This window comes from Myotis myotis, unplaced genomic scaffold (assembly GCF_014108235.1).
Source record: "Myotis myotis isolate mMyoMyo1 unplaced genomic scaffold, mMyoMyo1.p scaffold_m19_p_10, whole genome shotgun sequence".
NCBI classification, from domain to species: Eukaryota; Metazoa; Chordata; class Mammalia; order Chiroptera; family Vespertilionidae; genus Myotis; species Myotis myotis.
This window is the reverse complement of record NW_023416314.1, coordinates 77,913,818-77,932,433: the sequence shown is the minus strand read 5'-3', so window position 1 is coordinate 77,932,433 and position 18,616 is coordinate 77,913,818. Positions and strand designations below refer to the sequence as shown.

The 18,616-nt window shown below is 53.5% G+C and overlaps 1 protein-coding gene across 4 annotated transcripts in view; it reads right to left on the bottom strand.

Annotated features, from left to right (window-relative positions):
* Window positions 1-15,117, bottom strand: part of SPTBN2 (spectrin beta, non-erythrocytic 2) — a 37,210-nt gene extending 22,093 nt beyond the window's left edge. The window contains exons 1-7 of one of the 4 annotated variants that reach the window (XM_036326505.1): window positions 14,938-15,117; window positions 8,397-8,575; window positions 3,747-3,898; window positions 3,129-3,302; window positions 2,292-2,383; window positions 2,074-2,154; window positions 1,626-1,741 (exon numbers count right to left, since the gene is read on the bottom strand). In XM_036326505.1, coding sequence (XP_036182398.1) covers window positions 1,626-1,741; window positions 2,074-2,154; window positions 2,292-2,383; window positions 3,129-3,302; window positions 3,747-3,898; window positions 8,397-8,553 — 772 coding nt within the window. In that variant the 5' untranslated portion in view covers window positions 8,554-8,575; window positions 14,938-15,117. Of the gene's footprint in view, window positions 1-1,625; window positions 1,742-2,073; window positions 2,155-2,291; window positions 2,384-3,128; window positions 3,303-3,746; window positions 3,899-6,017; window positions 6,456-8,396; window positions 8,576-14,372; window positions 14,497-14,937 lie in introns of those variants that run through there. The other 3 variants (XM_036326506.1, XM_036326504.1, XM_036326503.1) reach the window with 3 other exon arrangements.
* Window positions 15,118-18,616: the final 3,499 nt, after the last annotated feature.

The following is an 18,616-nucleotide window of genomic DNA, read 5'->3' as shown; positions in this document are numbered from 1 at the left end:
GGAGGCTTTTACCAGCATTCCCGACGTGGAGACCAAATTTAGCTCTTGGAGGAAGCAAGACAAGGAAAGAAATACATTCCCACTTGGGGATGGATCATGGACTTACGGGCTCGAAAGATGTGTAAGAAGTCAGAATATTCAGGGGCAGCAAGACAGAGGTATGACCGAAGCCCCCTGAACCCGCGATGTTCAGGGGAAGGGCCCATGAGCCCAGCAGCAGGGTGAGAGGCCAGTTCTCATGGCCATTTCTGGGCACGGTCAAGGCTGTATCTGACCTCAATCCCAAAGTTCAGCCGTGGGCCCCCGGAAGTAGTCCATCAGGGCAAATCAGCTCCCACCACAAGGGCCAAGGCTGACTCTGACTTGAAAGCCTTGGGTTCTCTTAATTAGGCTGAGTGTACCCTTCCTAAAGGGAAGACTGGGGGACCGGACGCCCTCCTGGTCACCTCTGAAAACCCCGAGAAGGCAGGAGCCGCTGAAATCATCGCAGAAAGCTGTAGGATACTTAGCTTTACTTAGATGTCCTTCACCCTAGCTGTGCTTCTCAAATGCTCTACAAGGAACCTTGAGTCTGGCCTACGTTCATCACTAGTTAGCTGGTGTCTGTCACCCCGGACTAAGAGGGCGTAGGCCTTTACGCCTACTGCCCCGTGGTGGACAGTACCTTCCCAACTCTTTTGCCTTCCACGGCCAGAGCCTTCATCTTGGAGAAACAGTGATAGTAAGTAGCAACAAAGGTATGAAGGGGGAGGTGGGGGATGGAAAACAGGCAGAAAATACCCAAGACCCAAATCTGCCCGGTGACCTTAAGAGGGAGTGTCTCCCGCAGGAAGCCACCGGGCCTCTCCCTCCTTCCCTTTTCTGGCTGCAGCAAGACTGCTCTCCGCCCTCAGAGAGGTGGCTGAGAAACGGAAACCGGCTCTGGAGCCCCGCGGCCTGAATGTGCACCTCAGCTCCACCAGCCTATGACCTCGGGGAAAGGCACTTAACCTCTCTAGGCCCCGGCTACTCTTCCTTTCGCTGAGGGTAATAATGACGCTGATTTCAAAGGGCGTGCTGTGTGGGTTAAATTAATGAAAGCATGTCCGTGCGGTGCCAGGTACAGAATGAGAGCCCAGTGGCCATTCCCGGTCTCATCAACGTTAACATCAGAGCCACAGGGCCCATCAGCAGGGTCAGCTGACCATAGGCCAGTGCTTGCTGAGCCCTCCAGGTCATGCAGCTTAACTTAGAACCCTGTGATTTTGGAGTAAGAAGGGCCCTCAGAGACCAGCTGGACCAGTCTTCTCATTTTGAAGACGAGGAAACGATGAGGAAACTGAGCCAGGTGACTGGCTGCGGGGCACAGAGCTGCTCCGAGGTGGGGCAGGGCCTGCCTCCTCTCTGGGCTATTTCCGGCACAGGGCTGCCTTTCTTCCCACAGCTTTTACATTTCTAAAATCGGGATGTAATTTTTACACCGTTGCATTCACCCTTTTAGAGTGTATGCCTCAGTGGTGGTTTTTAGCACATTCGCAAGGTTGTGCAGCCATCGCCACCATCTAATTCCAGAACATTGTCATCACTCCCCAAAGAAAGCCCATCTGTCTCTATGGCACAGCGTCGTGTTCGCAAGCTCTGCCCACCTTCGGGATCCAGAAGCTTGGTGAGCCCCAGCTCCTTCTCGGCCAGGTTGAAGGCGTTCTGTAGGTTGTAGTGGGCGTTACACTTCTTCAGGGACTCGAAATCCAGCAGGTCTGGCCTGGGGCGGGAGGAATATAGAAATATCAGAAACACCGAAGATCCTCAAGAGGAAAGCAAAGCCACCCCTTTCTTTATCCCAAGTCACTGAGTCCACTGTGTCCAGGACCAGGCACCCCAGACCCACACTCATGGCGCCTATGCCCCCGGGTTCCCATCACAAGCCTTCTTTGCAACACTGCGCCCCCACATCCTGGCTCTTCTCCCAGCGTTCATTCCTCACAATTGCTGTGGAGCTCGCCTCATTGCTCCATCAACATGTGTGCGTGCCCCTGGGTCAGTAACCCACCCACCCCAGCAGCTCCGACAGGCCCGCTGACCCCTTCTCCTCACCGGTGCTTATGCACAATGGCGTTGAAGGCCAGCCCATCTCTCCAACTGGTGGTGAAGTTGTGCACGTTGACATTGGGATACCTACAGACAGAGACGAGGGAAATCAGGTCCAAGCCCTGGTTCGAGCGAGACTCAAGGTTCCTGGGGCCTGCCCTTCCGTTATCGCCCGGCCTCGGTGCCTCCCCCCGTCCAAGGCCACGCTCCCTGGGCGGCCTCACCCAGCCGTCTTCATCTGGCACCACAGCAGCAAGGCATCCTTGGCTGACTTCTTCTCCTTGTTGTCTTCTGTTTCCACACTGATGTCTTGGATCTAAGAGGGAGGGAAGGGAGGCCTTGACTCTCTGGACAGGGGCTCCTGGAGTTATCGGAGATGCTCAGAGATATGCGACAGAAAACTGCTCTCTAGACTCCTGTCATAGGGGTGGTAGAGATGGAGCCGGGGGACCTTTCCTCCTGGGCTAGTGACCACAGAACATGGGGTAGGAGGGATCTGCGGCAGGAGAGTGGGGTGGAGTCAGAACAGTGGAAGCGCCCTGAAGTGAAAGGTGCTGGTTCCTGCGGGTGGGGATCTTCAGGTGGGCGAGTAAACATTTGCTGAGAGCTGGGTTTCGAAGGTGAAGCGGACAGAGCCCTGCTTAGGGCTGGAAGGAGCAGAGGAGGCTACATCCGGGGAGACCAGGAGGGTTGTGGGGGTACCAGGACACTGGACTGGCCATGCTCGGAGCATAAGGAGTAGGGTGGCTGCTCTTTTCAGGGAGGTAAGCTGAGTCTGAGGCAGAGGAATGGGCCAGTGACCAGACCCAAGAAGTAGTTCTAAAACTCCATGGTGAAGAACCAGTTTGTAAAACGTCCAGTCCCTTGTGGACCAACATGTGGTCCTACTGCCCGTGACCAGGACGTAGACCAGGCCACAGGGAAGCTGCCACACCAGTCGCTGCCCTGTTTAATGAGAAGAGTCCCTGATTGCTCTACACGGTTCTACACCCTCCACTTGTACACGGATCACACGCTAGACGGGCAGGGACCGCGCGGTGCAGCACGAGGTGCCGGGGTACCTGGAACCGTAGGATGATCGTCCAGACCAGCCCCAGGGTCAGACGGTGGTTTCCGTCCACAATGTCATGGGACCCCATATTTTCCAAGTGCACTTTCTGCTCCTTCAGGAACTGCAGGGCCTTGTCCACATTCTCCAGGCAGTGGATCCGCATGCGGCCCTTCGTGGGCTTTGGCTGTTGAGGGTCAGGGGACACAAAGGCATGGGACCGTAGGCCTCCTCCTCCTCCCCTCTTACCTTCCCGTGCCCTGCTTTGCACACCTTCCCCATGACCTCCCTCGGGAACACAGGGACTGCCTCAGGGCTGGGCCCAAGTTCACGGAGCCAAAGCTGAGGTTGCAGATGAGGCTCGGGCCAGATTAAGATTCCCAAGGGAATTAATTGCATGCAGAGTGGGTGGGAAAAGAAATGTTTTCAATGGGGCCACTGTTCCTGTCTCCATGAAGCAATGCTCCTGCTTAATCCACGCAGCAAAGCCTCAGAATGAAACCGTGCTCCATACCGGGCAGCTACTGCTCTCGCTCTGAGGTGTCACTCTCCTCTCTAGGGGAGACCCCTGCAGATCATCCCCGGGACCACCGTTTCTCAGGCCCCCTCCTCCCTGGTGACCACAGCTCACCAGTGTCTCTCCCGATAGCACCTCGAGGAGCCTCAGGAGGTTACGTCCATCCCGGAGGTCGCTGTACAGGTCGCCCACCCGGCAGGTCACCCGGGCCAGGTGCGAGTTCACCCACTTGGTGAAGGTTTTCTTCTGCACGGCTTCTCGCTCATCTGTGGTGGCAACATGAGGTCATTTCTGTCCTTCAAATACAGTTGTTTCTAATCACCAGTTGGTGCGTTTGCGGGGTGAGGGGTGCCTGAGAGGCAGGAGGTGAGGTCTGGGGAGGGGGAGGAGGGAAGGAAGATGGCCAAAAGGAAAATAACTTAAAAAGCAGGGAAATAAAGAAATGGGAGTGAGCTCACTCCAGTAAGATAAAGGACAAAAATGAGCGCGAGATACAGGCTTTGAGAAGAAAGGATGAAAGAAATTAGAAGCTGTGAAACATGGAGGGAAGGGCTAGGACCTGGGATCAGGGCGCAGCCAGGTAACAGTGGTGCAACGGTTACTTCCGCTATCAGAGCCTCACTTTCCTCATCTATAAAACGGGCATAACACTTTCCGCTTCAACAGGGCCCTGTGCTGGCCGGATGTGTAAGATGCTGGGTGAGTCTGTGTTCTACAGGAGCCATCCAAGGCCAAGGACAGTGCCCGCCCGGCAGGCCGTGCGGCTGCTCTCTTTGGGTGGTGGGCAAATGGGAGGGTGCGGATGTAAAGCACAGCAGCGGCTCTTGCAAGTGGCTATTAGAACGATGTGACATCATAGAGCCTGCAGGCTGCCGGAGCCGGCTTGCTCTCCTGGGATAATTTAAAGACGGGCTTTTCTGAGGTGGGTTCATTCAATGGGCTGCAAGGGATGTGCTCCCGGGACCCCAACCTTCCAACACTGAGAAGAAAAATAAGATCTTGAAGTTGGGAACAGGGAAGAATATGAGCCCAAGAAACACGGGGTATGTGTGGGGCGGAGCCAGGCAGAGTCAAGTGCCAATTATCTCAAAAAATGAGGAAAGGTCCTGTTGCCTGGGCCACAGGGAGGGGCGGTGCTTGAGGGGATGCTCTTAGGTCCCACCAAAAAATAAAAATTAAAAATGCCATCAATGACAAACTGAGGGAAGAAGCTCAGGCCACTGGACGCTGCTTCAGTCACTAAGATTTCCGTCAGTTCTCCCCAGGGGAGCCCAGTGCAAGGATCCAGCCCGAGTGGCCAGGACCTGAACAGTCACTCTTGTTTCCCTCTCAGCACCAGCATCTCAGAAACTGAAAAGACTCATCCCTTAATCTCACATTCCTACGCACCTCACCCACAAAACACACGGCACACCCGTGTCTCGTCCTGTCTTTCTTACCTCCAACCCCTGCGCCTGGCCAACCTCAGGGTTCTAACAGCTGCACGGGACAGCTCGTGCTCTGCAGCACTGCGGGACCAAGGGTGCTTTGGGGGCCCCTTTCAGGGTCTATCGACTAAGCCAGGGATTTCCTGGACCACCGGCCACTCCTGGATCCATGGGACTGTCCATGCCAGGCACAGTGCGGGGAGGCCATGTTGGCACACAGATAGAACGAACGGGGAAGACGTGGAAACAGTGGCGGCCGGGAGAGAAATGTGCAAAGCCAAGCACTAGAGACAAAGTGTGACTTCATAAGCGTCCACAGCATCCACAGACAACCCCCAACCATATACAGTGACTTCCAGAAACACACGGAAATACTGGTGCCAGACGAACACACGCCTGCTCAGACGTATACCTAAGTCTGCCTGCACCAACTCCCTTTGACACACTGCCCAGTTCCCACACACACTGCCTCCTCGCATACTCAGACCCACGCAGAAACTCAGGGCGCCACTCACAAGCCTGGGTCCCTAGGCCTCCTGGCTCACTCCCCTCTCCTCCTTCCCCAAATATCCCGGCAGGCCTGCGCCTTCAAACCCACTGAAAGTGAATGTCTCAGTGAGACCTCGCGGGAGGTCTCCCTGTTTGCTGACACGGGCGCTGCTTTTCTCAGCCTCGCCTGCCGCCTCCATGGTCACTGCATTCACTGGGGGACACAGCGGGGCCTTGCGGTCACACCCACTCACACGCTCACAGACCCTTCCAGTGAGTGGGTCGCAGCCTTTCCCCCATGCTGTCGGCATCCACGTATTTTTCTGGCCACTTGTAATTATTCCCCTGGCATACTGTCTCCCAACACAAACGCCTGAGTCACAGCCAACGCTCCACTCCTGTTCTTCACTCTGGCTCCTCTCCCACGCCCCCAGGATCCCCTCCGCTCCCCTGGGCCCGAGGAGCTCACCTTGAAGCTGTTTGAAGCGTCCTTCCAGCACGCTGGCGTACTGAGCAGGGTTGATGAAGGCAGCTGGCGAGAGCAGGAGGCCCCTGGGGTTCTGAGACCCTTCCACAGCCTCATAGTAAAACTCACCAGCCCCGTTCAGGCTGTGCCCGTGCACCCTGCTCACTCCGTTCCCATTCATGGTGCCCGCTGCCTTCTACACAGCTGGGGGCCCAGAGTCCATGCCCTGCCCGCACAGGGGCAGGGTCACAGGTTCAGCCTCCCTGGAGCCTGGGATCCACAGAGGCTGGGGTCCTGGGTGGTGGTGAAGGGGGTGGTCCAAAGATGGTAGAAGTTCAAGGAGTGAGAAAAAGGAGTTACAGGATGTCTGGGATCCCGAACTCCCAGACAAGCAGCAGGGCACACCTGGCTGTGGCGAGAGGAGACAGAGGCAGCTCCAGACAAACAGGTTGGACAGTGCCGGGGGAGGGGTGGAGGCGGAGCCCGCGGCTGGGGCAGGGCCAGGCCCTGTGGGGCGGAGGAGGGACTGCAAGCCTCTAAGAGACCTGCCCATCAGGCCCTGAGTTGCCTAAGAGTCCAGAGAAGCCAAGAGAGGATTCCCCAACCAAAGTCCTGCTTCCCAAAGGTTGTCAGCTGTGACAAGGATGGCCCCTCTCTGGGTGGCTTTGGGAGGCCCCCCTTCAGGACATGGGCTGTGATCCCCAGCTCAGAGAGCAGAGAAGGAGAAACTCCTTATGTCCCTGTATCTGTGAAATCTGCGTTCTTATCCCTCCCACTTGTCATCATCGCTTCCAGTCCCACCCCTTTCCTGACACTGGGCCCCGGCCCCCATCCAGGCCATCCCAGGCCCCCAGTACACCCACCGCTGAGCAATCTACCAGATTCCCTTCCGACCTGTCTCTGGGCTTCAGCTCTTTCCCTGACAGCCTTGCCTCTCCCATCGTCATTCATTCAGCATCTATTTGGCACCTACTAGTGCGAGGTCAGTGCAAAGCAAAGCTAGGAGAGGCCTCTTCAGAGCCAGAGGCAGCATGGGGCGCGCAGACATCGCACCAGTCCTGGGATCGCGTGGCATGTGCACCAGACATCATGACAGTTCTAGAGGCTACGTGCTCCCAGAGCCAGGGCACCAGGGAAACTTTCCCCCAAAGAGGCGATGCTCTCAGAACCCATGTCTCTGTCTTCTCCCATCCACAGGGATGGGTGTTTCCCAAGCCAGCCTGAAGACCCAACCAGGACAGAGAAGCCCTGGAGAACATGATCAGGGGTCCCCAGAAGCTATGCCACCACATGGAGGGCCTCTGGCTGGTGCTGGGCTGGCTGAAAGGATTGCCTGGAGAGCTTAAAAACCCTGACATCTGGGCCGCGTGTCTGAAGATTCTAATCCAAGTGTCAGGAAGGGGCTTGGCAATCGGGCTGGTAAGAACGGCCCTGGGTGGGTTCTGTGAAAAGTGTGGCCAGGTTTGGGAACCGCCCGATTCAGTGTCTCCCTTCTTCCGGGAAGCCACCCCACCCACGCTGGGAGCACCACCTCTCAGGAGGGAGTAGGTGGGACCTCTCCCACTGCACTTGGCTGGGAGGCCAGTAAGTCAGTGGGGAAGACAAGGTGGGGTGGAGGAGGGTAGTCTGATGGGGTGGGTAGCCTTGGGGTGTGTGGGTGACTCAGCCCCACGTGGGCCAGGCCATCCGCTAGGGGTGTCAGGTGGCAGCTGCACTCTTGTTGCCATGACAACTCCTCCCAGGGAACGCAGGGAGGCCCGTCCAACGGGTTTGTTTGAGCTTGGAGGAGCTGAAGGGGAAAGCCCAGGCCGTAGGGGAGGGCAGGGGCCAGGCAGAGAGCAAACCAGGGGAGGGTAGAGGGCACCTGCTTCAGGGAATAGGTAGATGAAATAATGGGAGGAACAGGCAGCAGGTGGAGGGAGCAGGTGGGGAGGGAGAGGAGAGGATAATGGACTGGGTGTGTGTGTGGGGGGGAACAGGTGTGAGAGATGACAGTGGAAATCAATGAAGACACAAGGGGATGAAAGGTAAAGGAGAGGTGGGTGGAAGCAAACAGCAAGACCAAGTACAATAGAATTCAGGACATGACTCAGGGTCAGAGGCCAAGAAGCCAGCTGAGTGCAGAGGGGAACACAGCTGAGTTCCAGAGTCAGCAGGACCTCTCTCTGCTGGGGTCAGGAAAGCCGGGGGATGTTCTGGATTGCATGAAGTTTGTTGTGAAGGCTGGAGTTGGGGACCAGGGTCTTGATAGGGTGATGTGGATTTGCCACTCCCGTGCAGCAGCTTAGAAAGCCTGCCTTCCCATGAAGTTAAAGGACTCCTCCCGACAAGCTTCTGTCCCCAGCATCCTCAGCATCTCCCTGGGCCCTCCCCTGTTCTCACCTGCCAGGGCCTTAATTCGAGACCTCTCAAAGAGGCGGGCTGAGCTGCTGTCATTGTCCCAGTCCGAGTCAGGCAGGTCCCAGCGATTGTTGATGTCGCTGTACTGGCCCTGGATCTCCAAACTGTCGAAGTCTGTGGGTGACAGGGTGCTGCTCATGGTGGTGGGTGGCCTCCTGCTCCTGCAAGGGGGAATATGGCTGATGAGGGGCATCTTAGGGCCACCGAGCCCACCATTCACCATGTTCTTCTCTCCTCCTGCCCAAGGTCTGCTCCCTCTCCTGATGGCCAAAGACTGTGGCTGGTTTTTCTGTCAATGGCAAGGAGCCCCCGGTGCAGAGGGAAAGCCATCCCTGGTGGGGGACAGGACGCAGTGGAATGAGGCAGGAAGGCAACTGTGTCTCAGAGCGAAGCAGTGGGCAGGGAGGGCTCCAGGGCCTCCGGCCAGAGAGGGACAGTGGACAGAGCTGGGGCTGCAAGTGGCGATGGCTTCAGCGTGCTTCAGGACAGCAGTGCATAAACCAGGGTAAAGGCATGGGGTCCCTGGAGCAATAATGAGCGTAGACCAGAGTTCTTTTCTTCTATGCTCTGCAGCTGATTTGAGATGAAAAGACGGGGATCCTGCTCTCGAGCTAAGACGCATCTATGATGCACCAGAAAGACTGCTGCACTGATGGTGCCCAGGAGTTCAAAGGAGGACACAGTACGGTTCTCCCCCTTTTGTTTCCCTTTTTTCTAAAAATTTTGTGACAGGGAATACTTACAAGGTGCTTGATGAATGTCAGCTGTGATACATGCATCACCCCATCATAACCCATGGCTCCATTAGCATCCCCATTTCCTAGATGAAGAAGTTGCACTGTGACAGTTAAGTCACGGTTCAAGGTCACACAGCTGGAAGGAGCAGGGCTGGGGTTTGAAGCGAGTTTTCTTGTGACTTTGGAGGACAAACTCTTGCTCACAACATTTACATGTTCCTCGAACTTCCTGGAGCCCTTCTGAGCTCCCCGGGAGCTATCAGCACACATCGTCCCTTCCAGGGCCCAGGCTGGGGAAATCCGGACCAGTATGCTCGCCAGAGCTACTTACAACTCTACGTTACGCAAACTCTGTGCCTCTCAAAACTAACAAATGAGCTTCAGATTAGCTGCTAGGGAATTTTAAAAAGCCTCTACTGTCCAAAGTTCCTGTGTAACTCAGCATTCAGCAGCCATCCAAGGGAATGGAGGGCCTGGCTGGATCTGTAACTTTGTCTGAACCCCAAATTCTGCATTACTCATTTTCCTAGTCCCTCTCAAATACAAAGATATATTTTAATCCTTAGTAGCACTTCCTAGGGTTGGGGCTGTGATCTTGGCAGTTTATGGTTCTGGAGAGGAGGTACAGAGGTGTGTGTGTGTGTGTGTGTGTGTGTGTGTGTGTGTGTGTGTGTGTTTCTTGTGTGGTTTGGGGAGGAAGAAGGGATGGGTGGTGAGATGTGAATGGGTAGGGAGGTGTGTTCCCATGGGCACACAAAGGCAGAACTTGGCTTCTGTCATTAACTGGTTTCATGAAGCTGAACCTGACCCACATGAAGGTCAGGACTGTCTGCCCCTCCCCTTCCTCCCAAAGAGGAAACGCGCACAAGGACTTCCCTGGGAGTAGCACTGATGAGGTGAGAAGGAGCTAAGGTCTGGGGTTCCTAGATGTGGGCTTTCACTCCTTTCAGAGGAGCTTAATTTCACTAGGCCTCCTCTCTCATTTTAAGTCCATCATTTCCCCTAACAGATCCTTCGAATTTGCTCTGTAAATATTTATATAAAAATAAACTCTAGGTCAGAGTTGAGTCACCCTGAGCAAAGAGTGGTGTGGGCCAGGCATGACCTGAGCCAGAGTCACCTCTCAGCTGGACAGGGCAGCAGCCTAAACCCAGGACCATTTCAATTCCGTTCTCAGCCCTTCCCCAGCAGCCATGCTCACGCTTAGCTTTGGGACGGACATTTCTAGCACTTACACTCTCCCTGCGTACACCTCCCCTGGAAAACTCCTACATACATGGCCCCTGGCCTTCTGTTTCCATGACCCCTTTTCCTTTGATCAGGACTCACAAACCCACTAAAGCCAGTCCCCCAGAGTGTGGCCAGTAAACTGTTTTATAAATAACTGATTTTGGATTCCTCTAGGTGGGCCTGCATTTTCCATTTCTCTACCTGCCTGGCCCCTGAAGGCCTGTGAGGATTCCAAACCCTGCTTTACACCTTTGTACTCCACAAAGAGCAGAAACCTAAAGAAGTGGACTGCCTGGCCTGGTCTCCAAACTATCGTGTGCCCCTGGGGCACCCATAAGCTGACCAAAACCCAAATATGGACTGCTTTGGCTTCCTTTCGGTGATCCAACTTGGTCCTCCCAAGGAATCCTACTGGGGCCCGGCCACGGGATCCAGACTTCCCAGCAAGGTCTGGCTGTTATAGCCTCTATGTGGGATCTTATCATCTCGGGGAGAAAGTATGGAGTTGGAATCTCCCCCTTTTCCAAATAAAAATTCAGCCACTTGAATGGTCCTTTGGCCAAATCAAATTTTGACATACATGTTTTGTGTGCTGAGTTTCTGGAGATGTTGCCATACAGAAATGGAGCAGAGCCCGGCTGGTGCGGCTCAGTGGTTGAACATCGACCTATGAACCAGGAGGTCATGGTTCGATTCCTGGTCAGGGCACATGTCCGGGTTGAGGGCTCAATCCCCAGTAGGGGGTGTGCAGGAGGCAGCCAATCAATGATTCTCTCTCACCCCTCTATCCCTCTATCCTTCTCTTCCTCTCCCTTCCTCTCTCTGAAATCAATAAAAACATATTTATTTAAAAAAAAAAAAAGGAAAAGGAACCGAGATGGCAGTGCTGTCTATCGGTCACAGCTCCTCATCAGGCCCCCACGCTGGGACTCCAAGGCGTTCATTCCCAAAGACGTGCATGTGAAAACACTGCTCTCTGCTGGTTCTGAGGCCTCTCTCCCTGTTTCTGAGTTTGGGTTTTCCAGCATTTGGGCTCTGCAGGCCCTGAACTTCTGGAGAACATGCTGTGTGCTCTGCCTGTGTTCCCTGCTGCCATCTCCGAGCCCTACAGCTTTCTATTCCAGTGTCTTCTACGCAGGTCCTGCTCTGGTTTCTTTTCACTGAGTGCATCATTCCTTGCCTGTGATCTGGGTCTCCCTGCTCACATGTCCTTAGTCTGCCTGCCCCCCAGCCCATGACCCCCTGTCTCTCTCTGCACCAGAGACTGGTCAGCCTTCTCCTCCACCGTGGATTCCTGAACTCTGGAGAAAGGGTGGTATAGCAGCTAATCCTGATTACAGTGCACCAGCACTTTATTCTTAGCCACTGACCTGGAGGCCAGACCCAAGTAGCTTACATTATTCATGCTACAATAAAGCCAACTTCTGCCAGCTGCAAGCTGGGGGTCCTGCTAGATCCCAAATGCTTCTGGATTGCTCAGCCGGTGCCGGTGGCGGTGCCGATAGATCCTCACGGGCAGCTGCTTCCCCCCACGTCCCCCCACCTTCCCCTTTCTCCGTTTTAGCTGGCATTCAAAGCTAGAAATCCTATCCCTGGGGCTAGAGCCTGTCTCATTCCCTAATTCCTCCTCTCACCACATCCTCCTCCTGATTAATTCTTTACCTCCCTCAGAGTAGATCATTCCCCACTCTGTGCTCCCGCAGCACTTCAGCAGGCTGCTATTATTGTACTTATCATGTATTACAGTTAGTTGTTTATGTGTCTCTCTGCTGCTCCACTTTTAACACAATGAGGACAAGGGCTATGTTTTCCAAGCCCAGTACATAGGTATTTAATAAAGACATATCGAATGTATAGGCTATAATTCTTTTTTCTTTTTGGCCATTGAATTAATGACTAATGTCGTTCTTAAAGCTAGAGAAAAGCTCAAGGGAAGAATGAGATGGGATCAGAGAAGCCCCCCTGCTGGAGGTCTGTCAGGGTTGAGCTCTACTGTTCAGGACCACGGACTCTCAAACGTGCATGCATCACAACTGGGGGCGGGGGGAGGGAGAGACTATGAAACAGATCACTGGGCCTGCCCCTAGGATGTCTGATATAGTATAGGTCTGGGATGGGGCTTGGCAATCTGCATTTCTAGCCTGTTCCCAGATGACATTAAAGCTACTGGTCTGGGGACCACACATTGAGGGCCACGTTGTCCAAAGACAAGGAGCAGTTAGAGTTGGTTAGAGGAGCCACGAGGGCTGAGAAGACACAACGTCCAGGGGTAAGTGTGACCTGAGGTTAGCTTCCATGCTCAACCCAAGTATAACTTCCCCTCAGAAACCCCAAGACCCACAACAAGCCCGAAGCCTCGGGCAATGAGAGGAAAATGAAGACGGATTGAGCTCTGGATTGAATGAGACAAATTGAGCTGATGTCCCGACACAGGCGAATCACAGATGTGCAGAGGAGGACGATATGGCTAGAGACGCTGTAGGGAGGTGAGCTGAACACATGACAGCAGGATGAATAATAGATTAGAAGAAATGGGGATGTTGGCCAAGTAAAAATCTTATTTGACTCAAAGTATGAGAGGACCAGCACAGAGCAAAAAGGAAAAAGACATCACAAATAAACTCAGGGCTCCTAGAAGAGCAAAAGAAAGATGTACACCGGGCAACCAGGGGACCGGGGGCAGAAACAGAATCCCCCTGTTTTCTCTCCAGGAGTGTTCCTGATGAAGCAAGCAGAGGAAGCTCCCCCAAGGAACTCAGGATGGGGCGAAGAGAGGGGTTGCATTTTGTTTGATCTCCTTTAGAATCCTCTACTCGGAGCAGAATTATTCAGACTAATTTTCAATCCCTTGCTGCCCCCTCCCCTAAGCTTGCAACCCATGGGTCTCATCAGTTTCTCTAAGGGACAAATCTAAGACTCACGCTAGCTTTTTCCTCCCGAATCCTTTGCTGTTCTGAATATGCCGAGAGGTTGCCAGTACCTCAGGCTAAGACACATATTTGGAACTCACTCTGCCCCCTTCATCTTCAGGGAAAACTGGTTTGTGGATGCCCTGTCCATGTCTGAACCAGCTCTCCGGCGCTGCAATTGTGGCTGCTTGTGGGGGGGAGGGCGGCTGAGAAACAACTCATGGAAATAACATGTAGCAGGTTAGGGCAGGGGCAAGCCTGCAGCCCAGACAAGCACGCAATGCCACGGGGTTAAGGGGGGGCGGGGAGGAGTCCTTCGGAGCCAGAGTGGATGTAAAGGCCGAATGTGGTGCTGGAGTTGGAGCACCCCAGCAAGGAAGCCTTGCCAGGTAGTTCCGTGCGGGGTGGCCTCCAAGCCCTCTGGGCGCCTCGGCCGCAGACACACCTTACACCCAGCCTCCCCACACTCGAAGGGGCTTCATTCTCGCTCTGCCAGTGTTCTGGGCACCAGGGCCAACTGCGTCCCCTTCTCACACTCGCACTGTGAGGCTGCAGAAAGGAGCGCATGGAGCTGGCTGCCAAAGGGGCCAGGAGACACTTACCGGCCTGGAGGGAGCCCCCAGCCAGCCCCCGGGAGAAGCCGGCGCTCGCAGACGCCTGCCGGGCAGAGCTGGCTCAGCGTGTCCGCAGCACCTGGACCGAAGCCGGCCCGTCCGCCAAGCAGCCTCGCTCGCAACGCGACCGGCCGGCGCTGTCAGACACGCTCCAAGCCCCGGCGACCGGACCCCTTAACGCGTTTGTCAGCCCCACTCTTCCAGATTCTTCTCTTGGCTCCGGAAAGGCCCGCATTCCCCGGCCCCGACCCACCGCCCGCACACCCGAACCTGGGCGGCTGGCACATGACTCTCTCCATCCCGTCCTCGGGACCGGGCGGGAGCGGGACAGGAGCCGCATCCTCCCTCGCCTGCGCCCCAGGTCGGCCTGGACCCCGACCCCGACCCCGACCCCACCGTCCGCACGCGGCTGCACAAAGCGCGCCGCCCCGCCGGCCCGGACAAAGCGGGCCGGACGCCGGCACCTACCTCGCAGCGGAGCTGGGCGCCGGCCCCTCCGGCGGGAGCGCGGCGGGCGGGGGCGCACTGGTCGTCGCCGCGCCCGCAGCCCGGCCGCGAGGGGCGGTTGCGGGTGGCGGCGGCGGGTGGCCCGGAGGCGGCGGGACGCACGGCGGGCGGCGGGCGGGCGCTGTCACGGGGTGCGGGGGGCGCGTGGCGGCGCGCGGGCGCGAGCGGCGGGACTGCGGCGCCGCGGAAGGAGGACAATAGCTTCCCCCTGCCGCAGGCCGCCGGCTCCCGCGGGAGGCTCGGGACCATCTGGAGCCCGTGGCCCCGCGGGACTCGGGGCTGGGCCCGAATCACCCCCTCCCCGCCCGGCGCCATGGCAACTGCGGCCCCTCTCGGTTCTCTGCACGGCTTCTCCGTCCGGGGTCGCTGACCTTCCCCGGGGCCAACGCATTGGCGGCTCCGCGTCCAGCTCCCAACCCCCTCCCCACCTTCCCTGCGGGCGGCCCCTGTAACCCCGCCTTCCGGTTCTCGCCAGCCCCGTTCACCCCCAGGCCGTCTGGGCACCCCTCCACCTTCCACAGCTTACCGGACTCGGCCTCCGCAGTTTGCACACCCCACCTTTGTCCCTACTCCGATTTTCGTCCAAAATCCGATCCCCAGGACACGCAATCCTTCCTGTAACGGCTATCACTGCCCAGAAAGCTTCCCGATCTCCAGCCTCTGTTTTCCTTGTCAAATTGTCCTCTTTCGGCGCCTCCAGTTCATCTCCTTTTAAACATGTCTTTCCCCCATCCCCTCTCTCTCCCGTCCTCCTCCTGGCAGGTAGGCCGGCTCTCTTTCCCAAGGCATCTCCATGGTACATGTGATGGAGACACGCGCCTTCTCACAAATCAGATTCTCAGAACAGCCGTCACTGGAGCTCCTCACAGCTCCTTCTCAGCCCCTCTCATTTATCAACCAGAATTCCGGCCTACTCACTGCCTTAAGAGGGGGTGGGGGTGGGAGTGGGGGTGGACATTTCTAGGCCTGGCTCAGTTGGGTTTCTCCTTGTTCATAAGCTAAATCTAAGGTGAACTGCTATTTGCTTAGGAGAGAAAAGAATTATGCCCAAATAATAGCAAAGTTATAAAGTGCCCTAAAAGCACATTATCTCTTGTGATCCTCCATCCCCGCTCCAGCTTAAAGAAGTAGGTACTGTTCCTCCAGACTAGGAAACTAAGCTCAGAGGTGAACTAGTATCATAGATTGGGTTTTGTACCGAGCAGTCGGAAGTTAACCATTAGGTTATACTGCCCATGAAGATGTCGGCCTGTTTCTACCAGGGAAATGCCTGGAATGGCCAAGTAAGGGCAATGTGAAGAATGGGCTTTGCCTGAATTATTGGATTTAAGATTTTATTTATTTATGAATAATGGAATTTTAAGATTTGGCTCCTGTCTGAAAAGATATGCACACTGAAACAAATATAAAATTGAAGTACTTCCCAGACATGATTTTGGCAAGCAGAAATCATTTGTGTTAAACCCACTTGAAAACATTTACAAGGTTCAAAGAAGTCATTTTACTGTCTGTCTGGTGTGGCTCAGTGGTTGAGCATTGACCTATGAACTTGGAGATCACTGTTGGATTTCTGGTCAAGTCAGGGCACATACCTGGGTTGCAGGCCTGATCCCCAGTAGGGGGCATACAGGAGGCAGCCAATCAATGATTCTCTTTCATTATTGATGTTTCTATCTCTGTCTCCCTCTCCCTTCCTCTCTAAAATCAATAAAAATATATTTAAAAATATATATTTATTTTAAAAAGTTCTTTTACCAATCCTAACTAGTTGTGTCATCTCACCTTCCTGACCTTGGTTTTCCTAGTCTATAAAATGGGTTGGAAGGAAGGTCAGGGAGTTGCATTAAAAGATGACCTTGATGTTCTTTTTTAGCTCTGATAGTCTGATTCTAAACTGGAACAGTGAATCTACCACCAAATTGGAACTTGGCCTTGTTGGGTATACCTCAATATTAGCTGTAATCAGGCTATTTATTACTTATTTTTTTAAAACAGTCACTCCTTCAGGCAATGGAATCAAAGAAGTGAAGGCATAAGCTGTAACAGTTCCCAGAGGTAGGAGTGAATGTGTTCATGGGGGAGGGGACACTGAGGTGTGCTTTATGTCATCAAAGAGGCTCCATCAGGGATGTTAAAGCTGATGGGATGAGAATCAGCTGATCTGCCCAAGGAGCCAGAACCCCAAACCTCTGCTGCTGTACTGGTTATGGGTCTCAACAACAGCCTATTAGATTGCGACCCAATTAGAAGGCAAGGATATTAGGTCTTCTAATTAGCATAATAATAATAATAATAATAATAATAATGCTTTTGTATAGTGAGCTCCCATTTTCAACATTTCATAATCCTTTAAAAAGACTTGCAAAGTAAGCATCATTCTCACTTTATTGATGAGCAAACATTCGTTGTCCCACTTACTTATGCATTCAATGGTTGCTTCTTATATATGTCCTGACCAGAGATTGAATCCACAACCTTGGTGTATCAGGATGATGCTCTAACCACCTGAGCCACCCAGCCAGGGCCTACTCAACTCTTTTGATTCCTAATACATTCTTTCCCCTCTGCTAGAAAGAGAGTTTAGCAGTGTAGTTAAAATCATCCATTTTGGAGTCAGGCTCTTTGGGTGTAAAACCTAGTTTTGCCACTAGCCTTTGACCTTGGGCAAGATACTTAATCTCCCTGGGATTCGGTTTCCTCACCTGTAAAATGGTATCATAATGTCGGCATCAAATGAGTTATTGCAGGTGAAGTACTAGAACACTGCCTGGCACAGAGCAAGTACTCAACCAGTGTCAGCGATGATTATTTACCATGTTATCATTTTGCCATACTCTTTCCCAATTTGGGGAGGAAGTGTTCTCCATAAAGAGAACACACAGATCACTTGTCTCAGCTCTGTTACCAAGTTGCTTTGGAAACTTGTTATTTTGCTCTGTAGTGTGTCAGTACAGTCAAGGATGAAGAAAATGTCCACGTCCTTTTTACATGAGTTGCAAAAGTGAATTAAATGATGTCCACCAAGTATGCCGAGCTTCCCAGAGAATCCAGATTTTCTGCTTACATTACCAAGACTCATGGAAAGGTCTTGGTAGGATTTCCTGCCACTAAACCTACAAGTCCAGCTGAATTCTTACCTCCTTCTGTCTGACACTGATTCTTCTGGCTCTTTCCCTAAATCCCCTCCCCTCCCACAGCCTCATGGCTCGAATTTCTTCTGGTGAGCTCCCTCTCTACTAGCTCATTCTCATCAGCATTTAAACAAGCTCAAGTACTTGCTGGCTTTAATAAGCAAGAAACCCCAATCTTTCTTCACATTGCCCTTACTCTTCATGATCACAATCTTCTTGAATCATTTGCACTGACAAACATTCATTTAATCAAACATTCATTCAAAAACTATCTGGCTTATGTGCCAGGCACTGTGCTGGATCTGGGGATCCAATGATGAGTAAAATGGACACTGTCTCTATCCTCTTGGAGTTTATTGATTTTTAGAGAGAAGAAGAAAGGGAGAAAGAGAGAAAGAAGGAAAGAGAGAGAGAGAGAGAGAGAGAGAGAGAGAGAGAGAGATGAGAGAGCACATGCCCCAGGGTTCAAACCTGAAACCTAGGTATGTGCCCTGATGGGGAATTGAACCTGAGAGCTTTTGGTGTATGGGATGACGCTCCAACCAACTGAGCCACCTGGCCAGGGCTCTATACTCAGGTTTATAATCATAAAGGATAATGAGTGTCATGAATGAAAAGGTCAGGATGCTATGTGAGAATAAAACAGTGAGTTATAACCTGGTTAGAAAGGTCAGATCATCTGAGCTAGATCTGAAATATGAGAGCATTAACCAGGCAGAGAATGAAGAAGAATGGCCACTAACATTAATTGGGAATTATCCTTCTAGCACTTGACATATTTCACTTAATTCTTATAACAACTCTGAGGATTAACTCCATTTTACAGAAGAGGAAACAGAGTCATTGAGAGGTTGAGTGACTTACCCAGTGTCATTGAAGCAGGCAGGGGTAGAGCTGGGATTTTAATTAACCCAGACAGTCTGACACTTGAGTCATGTTCTCAGCTACAGGGACACAGAGTGTGTGGGTACCAGGCCTGATGCTGCAGGATGCATGGGGTATGTGAGAAATGGAGAGAAGGGCAGTGGAAGGGGAAACAGAGGGCAAGAGAGAATGTGTGATGAATTCAGGCCA